The sequence below is a fragment of the Globicephala melas genome, chromosome 19, assembly GCF_963455315.2.
Source record: "Globicephala melas chromosome 19, mGloMel1.2, whole genome shotgun sequence".
Taxonomy (NCBI): domain Eukaryota; kingdom Metazoa; phylum Chordata; class Mammalia; order Artiodactyla; family Delphinidae; genus Globicephala; species Globicephala melas.
The window spans coordinates 26,148,826-26,162,807 of record NC_083332.1 but is presented as its reverse complement, the minus strand read 5'-3'; the positions used below and the strand labels follow the sequence as shown (position 1 = coordinate 26,162,807).

The 13,982-nt window shown below is 35.2% G+C and overlaps 1 protein-coding gene across 2 annotated transcripts in view; it reads left to right on the top strand.

The window, feature by feature from the left end:
• C19H16orf87 (chromosome 19 C16orf87 homolog) overlaps positions 1-7,326 on the top strand; it is a 30,313-nt gene extending 22,987 nt beyond the window's left edge. The window contains exon 4 of one of the 2 annotated variants that reach the window (XM_030833066.3): positions 2,409-7,326. In XM_030833066.3, the coding sequence (XP_030688926.1) occupies positions 2,409-2,527 (119 nt within the window). In that variant the 3' untranslated portion in view covers positions 2,528-7,326. The other variant, XM_060288935.1, reaches the window with a different exon arrangement.
• Positions 7,327-13,982: the final 6,656 nt, after the last annotated feature.

Sequence of the window (13,982 nt, the reverse complement as noted above, 5' to 3'; positions counted from 1 at the left end):
GAAGCCTTATAGACAAAATTGAAGAAATGTACCGGAATGTATAGCAATAGGAAAAGAGATGAAAAAATGAATAAGAAACGTAAGAAATTTAGAGGACCAGTTCGAGGTCCACATCTGTAAATAATTGATGTTGCAGAAGAAGAACATAGAAGATGAAGTAGATGGGAAGTCATCAGTGAAATAATTCAAGTAGTTTTCCCAAACGGGAAGGACATTGAGTTTCCATATTGAAATGCCTCACCAAATTCCCAGACCAATGGATGGTTAAAACTAGATATTATGCCAAAGCATATCATCATAAGTCATATCTCTCTGGTTAAAGGGAAGGTCCTTCAAGTGTTCAGAGAAAATAATCAAAGTGGTACAGTGGAATACTACCCAGCAAGGAACAAACTACTCATGTATGAACAACATCAGTGAATTTCAAAAACATGTTGAATGAAAGAAGCTAGACACAAAACAGTACGTACTATACCATGGCACTTATATGAAGTTCAAAAACAGGCAAAATAAATCTATGGTGGTAGAACAATGGTTGCTGGTGGGGTGGGAAGGGATTGACTGGAGAGGAGCATGAGGGATTTTCTGTATCTTGATTGTGGTATGGGTCATCCAGTTGTACACTTATGATCTGTATATTTAACTGTAGTAAATTTAGCAATAACTTAAAAAATAACTGTAAAAAGTGGTATACGGTTTTCTTAACAGTGACACCAGTAGTTGGAAGACAGTATTTTGCCTTTAAAATACTAAGAGGAGGGCTTCCCTGGTGGCGCAGTGGTTGAGAATCCGCCTGCCGATGCAGGGGACACAGGTTCGTGCCCCGGTCGGGGAAGATCCCACATGCCGCGGAGCGGCTGGGCCCGTGAGCCATGGCCGCTGAGCCTGCGTGTCCGGAGCCTGTGCTCTGCAACGGGAGAGGCCACAGCAGTGAGAGGCCCACGTATCGCAAAAAAAAAAAAAATACTAAGAGGAAATATTCAAGTCTTTACTCAATCACACTATTAACTAGTGTGAAGAAAGACTAAAGACACTTTCTAATATTCAGGGTCTCAAAAAATTTGCTACCCATACTCCCTTTCCCAGGAGGCTACTGCAAGATATATGACATCAGTGAAGAAGTAAACCAAGAAAGTATCCTGGACCTACGGCACGGGGTCCAACTCAAGAGAGAGATGAGGAGAATCTCCAGCATGATGTTGACGAGAGATATCCAGATGATAATTGTGCAATAGGCCTAGAAAGCAACCATTTCACATTGGAGCGTAGAATTTCTTCAAGAAGATAAGATTGATATGTGTAAACATTCTGAAAGATTTATCCAACTAGGAGAGAGTTTGGGTTCAATTAGTAATGAAAACTAAGCAAGTGAAAAAAAAGAATCTCTTCAGTGAAAACAGTGTACAGGAAAAGTGAAATCATTTACACAGTGAATAATGTAAACACAATATTGATCTCATCAAAATGGTAATATAACTATAATGGGAAGATGTGATAAGAGTATGGTGGGGGCAAGAGACAGAAAACAATAAATCCTAATATTTCATGGTGGAAAGTCAATTAATAATGCCTATAACCAAAAATCCAAGATGTTGCATCAGATAAATATGTTACTTAGGTAAAAACCAAAAGGAATACCTGGAAAAGTAGTTTTATTTGAAGAGTAGGAAATGTGCGTGAGGGAAAGAGGACTTCTGTTTTTTTTGTAACACGTTTTGTAAAAATAATTTGACTCTAAACTATATTCATGTTTAACTTTGATTAAAAAGTCAATACAAAACAAAAAACGGGACAAATGTGGAATCATAGTAGAGCCTGAAAAAAATCATTTTGGAGAATATACACAAAAGATGTTAATCGTGATTTTAGCTGGCTCATAAGATAATAGGTGATTTTTCTTTTTTATTTTTCTGTATTTTTCAAAGTTTCTACCATGGACTTGGATTACATTTGTAATCAGGTGGGGAAAAGTAGAAATAAATGTTGGTTATTCATGTTTTCCATAGCAGGGCTAAGGTGAAGAACTTAATATATTCATAAAGGCACCATTGATGTTCAGAAGGGACCATATTTAGGGTGAGGAGATTCATTTTGATTGAAACAGCTCATGCTAGTGAGGAGTAAGAAATATTTGAGATTCTTACAGAAATGATATCGATATTAGACTGTGTGTATAGAAATATATACAGTCTCCATTTAGTCTTAGAATTGAGTTCATGGCATTTTAGTAACTCCTTTGTGTAATTTTAAAATTTCAGTTCAGTAGCATAATACTTTATAGCAGTTAGTGTATGTTGTATTATTATGTATTATATTTATTGTCATTTAAAGGAATACTTGAAAACTTTAAAAAAAATACTGCATCTACTGCCTTTATATTAAAAGCTTTCCCTTTTTCTTTTTAACAGAGAAACAGGAAAAGGAAATTGACATCTATGCTAACCTCTCTGATGAAAAGGCTTTCGTGTTTTCAGTCGCCTTGGCAGAAATAAATAGAAAAATTATTAATCAAAGACTTATTCTCTGATATTTGTCTGCAAAATGTGTTGAAACTTTCTTCAGGATTACATCAGCAAATTCTCAAACAGTTATGAACTCCCAGGAGCATTCTGACTGCATCAATAAGGGCCATTGATTGTTTTTTTTTCTTTATCATTTAGCCTGTGGCACACTTTGGGAGCAAAGCTGCAGGCTTGGACTGTTCTGGGATTTCCTTGTTTACCAAGGAGTATTGTCAGTGTTTTGTGTTTGGGATATAGTGTATTAACCCCCACCCCCCACTGAAAAAAAGAAAAAATGCTGGATGGCTTTTACAAGATTAAGGGGTAGGGTTGGGAGTGGAAGTAAGGAAACTAGAGAAATAAAATGATAGTTTGCAGGTTTGCCACCAGAGATGCAATATTTTAAATACTTAGAGAAAGAGTGACTTTTAAAAATATATATTTCAGATTTTCAGCACTAACATTGCATATTTGCAGTTCATTTAGTAAATTGGCAATTGATATTTTATTGAATGGGGAATTAATAATATAGACTGTAAATTTTGTCTTAAATTGATTTTTTTCTTGGCCTTTATTTTTATAACTTAAGGTATGAGTTATATTTTAGAAGCTACTTTCTAGTTTGGAAGTTTGGGTGCTATATGAAGAAAAACATTTAAGGATATATCATACTTCAGATATTAAACACCTTGTTTTCTTGAATGTAATTTATTTATTAATTAAAAAAATACTTTTTTGCTCTCAAGATGGTGCCTGTTAACCTAAACATAAAATATATTTATTACATGCAAAATATTTCTTAGATAGCCACTTTGAAGCAGTAATGTTCTTTCTGAATGGATGTTCATTTATACATCCTGAAAATTATTTAAATTGTTACTTAACCTCACTCTGGAGGAAAAAAATAAACCTTAATATTGAAACTAATAGATTAAATAGTTTGGTATAAGCTTTTTGTTCTAGTGAAGTTTTGTGAACTGTATTTAAATTATTAATTTTCTAGTGTTAAATGATAATTGTTTATATTTGATTTGTTTTATATAAATGCTTTTGCATTTTTGTATATCGATTTAATGCTTAACATATTCAAACTTGATAATGACTTCCCTTATTTTAAGTGGACTGTGGCCTCCCCGCACCCCCCCCTCCCCCATCTGTTTGGAAGTCCTGAAGCCTTATTAGGGAATGTAGGCAGCAGTTAGACTTAGCCCTTACTTAAGAGAACTTTCCTTTTTAATTTCAACAACAGCATTGTCAGCTTCAGAGTGCATCTCCCATTACCTCCCAGAAGAAAAGAGGTTTACCTTTTTTTCTACTTTATTTAAATGGTAGCCAGCAGAGGGAGCTTAAGAGGTTCTCTAGGTAGGATGTAGGATTTTTCCTAAGAATTCCTTTTCCCTCAATCCCCATATTTACCTGCAAGTACTACTACAATTATCTTGTATGCATTTTAAAGCCCTAGTAATAAAGTTTATTCCCAGAAATGTTAATGTGATTTTATCTATGAAATATAAGAAAAGTTTAAATTTTGAGAAAAAAACTTAAGATTAATATCTAAAAATGCTTGTGAACTTAATATAGGCATACCTCCAAAATATTGTGGGTTCAGATTCAGACCCCTGCAATAAAGCAAATATTGCAGTAAAGCAAGTCACATGAATTTTTTGGTTTCCCAGTGCATATAAATGTTATGTTTATACTGTACTGTAGTTTTTTCAGTGTGCAATAGCAGTATGTCTTTAAAAAATGTATATACCTTAATTTAAAAAATACTTAATTGCTAAAAACTGCTACCCATCATCTGAGCCTTCAGCAAGTCATAATCTTTGCTGGTGGAGGGTCTTACATTGATGTTGATGCTGCTGACTGATCAGGGTGAAGGCTGGGGTGGCCGTGGCAATTTCTAAAAATAAGACAACAATGAAGTCTGCCTCAGCGACTGGCTCTTGCTTTCATAAATGATTTCTTGGTAGCATGTGCTGCTGTTTGATACCATTTTACCCATAGTAGGACTTCTTTCAAAATTGGAGTCAGTCCTCTCAAACCCTGCCCTGCTTTATCAACTGAGTTTATGTAATATTCTGAATCCTGTGTTGTGATTTCAACAATCTTCACGGCATCTTCACTAGGGGTAGAGGCCATCTCAAGAAACCACTTTCTTTACTCATTCATACAAAGCATCTGTTAAAGTTAGATCATGACATTGCAGCAATTTAGTCAGATCTTTAGCCTCCATTTCTGATTCCAGTTCTCTTGCTAGTTCCACCACATCTTTGGTTACTTCCTCCACTGAAGTCTTGAACCCCTGAAGGTCATCCATGAGGGTTGGAATCAACTTCTTCCAAACTCCTGTGTATGTAGATATTTTGGCCTCTTTCCATGAATCACAAATGTTCTTAATGGCTTCTAGAATGGTGAATCCTTTCTAGAAGGTTTTCGATTTACCCAGATCCATCAGAGGAATCACCTGTCTATGGCAGCTATAGCCTTTGAAATGTATTTCTTAAATAATAAGGCTTGAAAGTTGAAATTACTCCTTTATCCATGGCCTGCAGAATGGATGTTATGTTAGCAGGCACAAAAACAATATTAATCTTGCTTGTACATCGCCAGAGCTCTTGGGTGACCAAGGTGCGTTGTCAATGAACGTTAGTACTTTGAAAGGAATCTTATTCTGAGGAGTAGTTCTCAAGAGTGGGCTCTAAATAGTAAACCATGTTGTAAACAGATGTGCTGTTATCCAGGCTTTGTTTTTCCATTTATAGAGCACAGGCAGAGTAAATTTACCATAATTTTAAAGGGTCCTAAGGTTTTCAGAATGGTAAATGAGCATTGGCTTCAACTTTAAGTCACCTACTACATTAACTCCTAACAAGAGAGACTGTCCTTTGAACCTTTGATGGCAGGCATTGACTTCTCTCTAGCATGGAAGTCCTAGATGGCATCTTCCAATATAAGGCTGTTTTGTCTACATTGAAAATCTGTTGTTTAATGTAGCCATCTTCATTAATTAGACCTTCTGGATAACCTGTTACAGCTTCTGCATCAGCACATGCTGCTTGCATTTTTATTTTATGGAGACAGCTTCTTTCCATAAACCTCATGAAACAACTTCTACCTTCAAACTTTCTTCTGGAGCTCCCTCACCTCTTGGCCTTCATAGAATTGCAGAGAGTTAGGGCCTTGCTCTGGATTATGTTTTGGCTAAATGTTGTGGCTGGTTTGATCTTCTGTCCATATGGAAGATCTTCATATCAGCCTCCATAAGGCTGTTTCTCATCATTTATGTGTTCACTGGAGTAGCACTTTTAATTTCCTTCAAGAAGTTTTCCTTTGCATTCACAACTTGGCTAACTGGTGCAAGAGGCTTAGCTTTCAGCCTGTCTTGATTTTCGACATGCATTTCTCACCGAGCTTAATCATTTCTAGCTTTTGATATAAAGTGAGAGATGTGACTTCCTTTCACTTGAACACTTAGAGTCCATTTAGAGGTATTAATTGACCTAATTTCTACATTGTTGTGTCCCAGAATAGGGAGGCCAGGGGAGAGGGAGGAAGACACGGAATGTCTGGTGGCGGAGCAGTCAGAATACACATATTTATTAAGGTCGTTATGTTGGCACAGTTCATGGCACCCCAAAATAATGATAATAGTAACAGCAAAGTTCACTGATTGCAGTTCACCATAACAAATATAAAAATAATGGGAAAGTTCAAAATATTGTGAGAATTACCAGAAATGACACAGAGACACAAAGTGAGCAAATGATGTTGTAAAAATTGCACCTATAGACTTGCTTGATGTAGGGTTGCCACAAGCCTTCAATTGTTAAAAAAAAAAAAAGGAAGTATCTGCGAAGCTCAATAAAATGAAGTATGCCTATGCCTATGGAGGTCCCCAGGAAAGGCAAGAACAGCTTATGGAGTAGGCATCTCTTTAAGAATTATTGATGTCAGAGTCATTCCATTTAAAGCTGAAGACCCTTAGAAGAAAGTCATGTTAAAATAGTCATTGGATACAATAAGGGAGGAGACTGGTGACCAGGCTAGAGTTTGCCACTTAGAAATGTAATTGTTTCAGATGTTCAAATCATTGGCTTATTTTAAAAGTTCTTTGACAGAGGGGCAAACTAGTCTTCCCCTGTTATGTGATGTAACCTATTTAATCAATTTCTCTAAAAATCATATTTGCTGATAAATATGTATATAAGCTAACTCTTTGTAAAGCTGAATTTGTCTATGTATGTTGTAGTGGTCTCAGGAAATAGTACTTTGTCACTGGTGTTGAAGAAACCTTTCTTGTCAGCAGATGTCCTAAAAGCATAATTATAGTAATTTAATTAGATAATCCAAAGTTTGTTCTGCTCTAATATTTATAAGTGATACAATTATTCAAAATGTTCTAAAATGATTCCATAATTAGATTAGGTCTGTTGAAGGTATGTTCATTCTTAAATGTGAGCAAGATTAAATAAAAGTTATTTGGGGGTTGTTAGGCTAACCTATACAAATTTGTGTTTACTTACCCAATCCCATACTATTCCAGAATGTTTTGGGGGACACTTAAGTGCTTGAGATTTGATTTTGTGTGCTTTTTTTAAAAAAGTATGAACATTTCTTATATTTTTATGGGCAGGTGAAAATTATCTAAAAGTAAGGGAAATACTGCAGATTACTTCTTTGCCAATCAGTGGAAATGATCACACAGCTTGAGGCAGTTTATATCATGATGAAATAAAAATTTTAAATACACATGACTTAGAAATTTAGCCAAAGTAAATTCACGTCTTTAAATTTCAGAAATACTTTAAAAAATAATGGTCGGTATGGCATGACATCTGTGTTTCTTCCTAAAAGTACTATTAGAAATGTTTTTCCTGAGATAAGAATTCCAATGGAAAACTACTTGACTTTCTAAACTGTGGTAATTGCACTTAATTCTCCAATTCTTACTGTAGAAATGTCTCAGCAATATATTTAATTTTTACTTTCCTCCCACCCAACCTGGTTGTTTATCCTTTAAATTTGGAGAAATTAAGCTCTTTACATAACTTCATACAAAAGTATTAATCAAATTTGTTTGATTCTGCATTCAAAATATGCTTAAGATACAGGTAGTCACTCACACTGCCGAATTTAGTGTGTTCTTCCCTAAAACATGTGTCTATTATTCTTTGAAATTCCTTTACAGTTATTATTTTGGGAATTCCCTGGTGGTCCAGTGGTTAAGACTCTGTGCTTCCACTGCAGGGGGCATGGGTTCGATCCCAGGGAACTAAGATCCCACATGCTGCCCGGCGTGGCCAAGAAAGAAAAAGAAGAAAAGAAAAAAATGTAAAAAAAAAAAGTTATTTCCATTCAGCCTTCTGGTTTTGGTTTGATGCCTTATTTTCTTGAAGTTTCACTAGCATTTTCTATCTTTTTAGCCTTTAAAACATTTTTTCTAAACTAATCTCATTTTAGTTAAACTTTTTTGTGTGTGTGGCTGGTATTTTTTTGTTTTGTTTCTCTCTTACTACTGTTATATGCCTTGTTTTTACATTTGGAGGTATATTTATAGTATCTATATGCACACACTTTTTTTGGAATGTATTCACAGTATATTTTATTTAATTAATTTATTTTAACATCTTTATTGGAGTATAATTGCTCTACAATGGTGTGTTATATAACAAAGTGAATATATTTGCTGCTTTAACAAAGTGCTTTATAACAAAGCTGCTTTATAACAAAGTGAATCAGCTGTACATACACATATATCCCCATATCTCTTCCTTCTTGTGTCTCCCTTCCACCCTCCCTATGCATGTACTTTTTTAAAGTTATTCTTTTGTGCTGTTTAACCCACTTAGTTATTAGTAGTATTTATTGCTCAAAGATTACAATTATAATAATGAGTATTCTAACATACAAAACAAACTCTCTGGAATGAAAAGTATGAGAAACATAATGAAGCTCTAGGCTGGACTGGAACAATTATTCTTTTTACCACAGTCAAATATTTTCCTTTTGTATTATTAAGGAATCTATTTTATCCTCTTATTGTTGAGGCGTCCTCCCCCACCCCGCCGCCACCTCCTTAATGTTTTATTAGTTTACAATCTGTATGCCTTTTATTTCTTATCCTTGCCTTATTGTACTAGCAAGGACTTCACTCAATACAGTGTTAAAAAAGAACGGTGAGAGAAGAAATCCTTGCCTTGATTCCAATATTGAGGGTGGGGCGTGAAATTCAGTCTTACAGCATTAAGTATGATGTTAACTATAGATTTTTGTTGCAGAATACTCCTTATCAAATTGAGGAAATTCCATCTATCACTGTATGCTGAGGTTTGTTTGTTTTTAATCTGTTTTATTTGAGTCCCAATCTTATTACATGTAAAATAATAAGAAGGACATGTTTCCTTCTCCCATCATTTTGCAGTTACATTGAACTTTCCTATGAAATGACCCTAGTTTATTTTTTAATTTTTAATTTTATTGAAGTGTAATTGATTTACAATGTTGTATTAGTTTCCATTATACAGCAGAGTGATTCAGTTTTATATATATATATATATATATATATATATATATATATATATACCCTTTGTCAGATTCTTTTCCCTTATAGGTTTTTTTTTTTAAATTTTTTATTGGAGTTTAGTTGATTTACAATGTTGTGTTAGTTTCAGGTGTACAGCAAAGTGACTCAGTTATACATATACATATAGCCACTACTTTTTAAAGATTCTTTTCCCATATAGACCATTACAGAGTAGAGTTCCCTGTGCTATATAGTAGGTCCTTATTAGTTATCTGTTTTATATATGCTAGTGTGTATATGTCATTCCGAATCTCCCAATTTACCCCTCTTCCTCCTTACCCCTGGCAACCATAAGTTTTCTACATCTGTGACTCTGTTCCTGTTTTGTAAATAAGTTCATTTGTACCCTTTTTAAGATTTCACATGTAAGCAATATCATGTGATATTTGTCTTTGTCTGACTTACTTCACTCATTGTGACAATCTTTAGGTCCATCTGTGTTGCTGCAAATGGCACTATTTTGTTCTTTTTTATGGCAGAGTAGTATTCCACTGTATATATGTACCACATTTTCTTTATCCATTCGTCTGTCAATAGACATTTAAGTTGCTTCCCTGTCTTGGCTATTGTAAATAGTGCTGCAATGAACACTGGGGTACGTGCATCTTTTCGAATTATAGTTTTCTCCAGGTATATGCCCAGGAGTGGGATTGCTGGGTCATATGGTAATCCTATTTTTAGTTTTTTAAGGAACCTCCATACTGTTCTCCATAGTGGCTGTATCAATTTATATTCCCACCAACAGTGCAAGAGGGTTCCCTTTTCTCCATGCCCTCCAGCATTTGTTGTTTGTAGATTTTTTGATGATGGCCATTCTGACTGGTATGAGGTGATACCTTATTGTAGTTTTGATTTGCATTTCTCTAATAATTAGTGATGTTGAGCATCTTTTTAAGGCTGGATACTATAAAACTCTTAGAGGAAAACAGGCAGAACACTCTCTGACATAAATCACAGACCTTTTTTGAACCACCTCCTAGAGTAATGAAAATAAAAATATATAAATGGGACATAATTAAACTTAAAAGCTTTTGCACAGCAAAGGAGACCATAAACAATGTGAAAAGACAACCCTCAGAATGGGAGAAAATATTTGCAAATGAAGCAACCAACAAGGGATTAATCACTAAGATATACAAACAGCTCATGCAGCTCAATATCAGAAAAACAACCCAATCAAGAAATGGGTGGAAGATCTAAATAGACACATTTCTCCAAAGAAGACATACAGTTGGTTAAAAAGCACATGAAAAGAATTCCCACTTCTACTGCTGCTATTCAACATTGTGATGGAGGTTTTAGCCAGAGCAATGAGACAGGAAAGAGAAAGAAACATGAAAATTGGAAAGAACCAAAACTGTATCTATGTGCATAAAACATCCTATACATAGGAAATCCAAAAGAATCCACAAGAAAGCCACTATAGCTAATAAGACAAACTCAGCAAATATGATCATATGACTTTTACCTTTCATTTTGTTAATGTGGTGTATCACATTGATTGATTTATAGATGTTGAATCATCCCTGCATCCCTGGAGTAAATCTCACTTGATCATGGTGTCTGTTCCTTTTAATGTACAGTTGAATTTGGTTTGCTAATATTTTGTTGACAATTTTTGCATCTATGTTCATCAGGGATATTGGCCTTCGATTTTCTTGCAGCGTCCTCAACTTGTTTTGGTATCAGGATAATGCTGGCCTTGTAAAAATGAGTTTGAAAGTGTTCCATCCTCTTCAGTTTCTTGGAAGAGTTTGAGAAGGATTGGTATTAATTCTTTCTTAAATGTTTGGTAGAATTCACCAGTGAAGCCATCTGGTCCTAGACTTTTCTTTATTGAGAGTTTATTTATTTATTTTTGCGGTACGCTGGCCTCTCACTGCTGTGGCCCCTCCCATTGCAGAGCACAGGCTCCGGACGCGCAGGCCCAGCGGCCATGGCTCACGGGCCCAGCCGCTCCGCGGCATATGGGATCTTCCCGGACCGGGGCGCGAACCCGTGTTCCCTGCATCGGCAGGCAGGCGAACTCCCAACCTCTGCACCACCAGGGAAGCCCTATTGAGAGGTTTTTAATGATTCAGTTTCCTACTAGTAACTTGTTTGTGCAGATTTTCTGTTTCTTCATATTCAGTCATCAAGGTTGTATGTTTCTAGGAATTTATATATTTCTTCTATGTTGTCCAATTTGTTGATTGTATAAGTATTCATAGTAGTCTCTTATGATCTGTAGCTCTGTGGTATCAGCTGTAACGTCTCCTCTATCATTTCTTTTTCTTTTTTAAATTTGAGTCCTTTCTCTTATTTCTGGGTAAGTCCAGCTAAAGGTTTGTCTATTTTGTTTATGTTTTCAAAAAACCAGCTTAGTTCATTTATCTTTTCTATTGTTTTTTCTTCTCTTTCATTTATTTGCACTTCAATCTTTGTTGTTTCTTTCCTTCTTCTAACTTTGGGTTTAGTTCTTTTTCTAGTTCCTTGAGGTGTAAAGTGAGGCTGTTTATTTGAGATCTTCCTTGTGTCTTAATACAGGCTTTTATTGCTATAAACTGCCCCCTTAGAACTGCTTCTGCAACATTTCATAGGTTTGATATGTTGTGCTTCAGTTTTCACTTTTTTTCATGATATTACTTGATTTCCCTTTAGATTTCTTCTTTGATCCATTGGTTGTTCAGGAGCATGTTGTTTAATCTCCACATATTTGTGGATTTTCAGCTTTTCTCTGTTAATGACTTCCACTTTTACACCATTGTGGTCAAAAAAGATACTTTGTATGATTTTAATCTTCTGAAATTTGTTAAATGTTGTTTTGTGACCTATCATGTGATCTACTCTGTAGAATGTTCAATTTCTGCTTGAGAATTATGTGTATTCTGCTACTGTTCAATGGAATGTTTTATGTTTGTTAGGTCCAGTTGGTCTAAAGTATGATCAAGTCCAACATTTACTTGTTGATTTTTCTGTCTAGATGATCTAACCATTGTTGAAAGTGGGGTATCGAAGTCCCCCTATTAAACTGTATTGTTGTCTGTTTCTCCCTTCAGATCTGATAGTATTTGCTTAATATATATTTAGGTACTCCGATTTTGAGTGCATATATATTTATAATTGTTATACCCTCTTGCTGAACTGACCCTCTTAGCATCATATAATGACCGTCTTTGTCTTGTTACCATTTTTGGCCTAAAACTTATTTTTTCTGATGTTACTATAGCTACCCCTTTTCTATTTTGGTTTCCACTTGCATGGAATGCCTTTTGCCATCCCTTTACTTTGAATCTATGTGTGTTCTTGGAGCTGAGTCTTTTGTAAGCAGCATATTGTTGGCTCTTGTTTCTTAATCTATCCCGCTGCTCTATGCCTTTCAATTGGAGAAGGCAATCCATTGACATTTAGAATAATTGATAGGTGAGAACTTGCTTAATACCATCTTATTGTTTTCTGGCTGTTTTATAGTTTCATATATTTTCTTCCTCTCTTGCTATCTTCTTTTGTAAGTTGATGTTTTTCTGTAGTGGTAGTATGGTTTCCTTTTCTTTATCTTTTGTGTATGTATTGTAGACTTTTGCTTTGTGGTTACCATGAGGTTTACATAAAACATCTAATAGATTTAATAGTCTATTTTATGGTGAAAACAGTTAAACTTATATCACCTATAACATATCATATATAAAATATTCTTTTACTCCCCCCTTTTATGTTTTTGATGTCACCATTTACATATTTTAATTGTATATCCATTAACAAATTGTTAACTTATAGTTATTTTTAATACTTTTGTCCTTTAACATTTATTCTACAGTTAAGTAGTTAGCACATCACCATTTTACAGTATTAGGGTATTCTGAATCTGATTATTTGTTAACCTTTACCAGTGTGTTGTATGTTTTCATGTTACTAATAAGCATCCTTTTCTTTCAGCTTGAAGGACTCCTTTTAGCATTTCTTGTAAGGTAGATTTAGTGGTGATGAATTCCCTCTACTTTTGATTATTAGGGAAAGTTTTAATTTTGCCTTCAGTTCTGAAGGACAGTTTTGCTGGGTTAAGTATTCTTGGTTGGCATTTTCTTTTTTTTTTTTTATTGGAGTATTGCTTTACAATGTTGTGTTAGTTTCTGCTGCACAGCAAAGTGAATCAGCCATATGCATACACACATCCCCTCCCTCTTGGACTTTCACCATCCCACCCAACTAGGCCATCACATAGCACAGAGCTGAGCTCCCTGTGCTATACAGCAGGTTCTCACTAGCTATCTGTTTTACACATGGTAGTGTATTTATGTCAAACTTAATCTCCCAATTCGTCCCACCCTCCCCTTCCCACCCCGTGTCCACATGTCAGTTCTCTATGTCTGCCTTTCTATTCCTGCCCTGCAAATAGGTTCATCTGTACCATTTTTCTAGATTCCACATATATGCATTAATATACGATATTTGTTTTTCTCTTTCTGACTTACTTCACTGTATGACAGACTCTAGGTCCATTCACATCTACATGAATGACCCAGTTTCATTTCTTTTCGTGGCTGAGTAATATTCCACTATATATATGTAACACACCTTCTTCATCCATTCGTCTCTTGATGGACATTTAGGTTGTTTCCACGTCCTGGCTATTGTAAATAGTGCTGCAATGAACATTGGGGTACTTGTGTCTTTTTGAATTATGGTTTTCTCAGGGTGTATGCCCAGTAGTAGGACTGATGGATCATATGATAGTTCTATTTTTACGTTCTTAAGGAACCTCCATACTGTTCTCCACAGTGGCTGTATCAATTTACATTCCCACCAACAGTGAAAGAGGGTTTCCTTTTCTCTGCACCCTCTCCAGCATTTATTGTTTGTAGATTTTCTGATGATGGCCATTCTGACTATGAAGTGATAACCTCATTTTAGTTTTG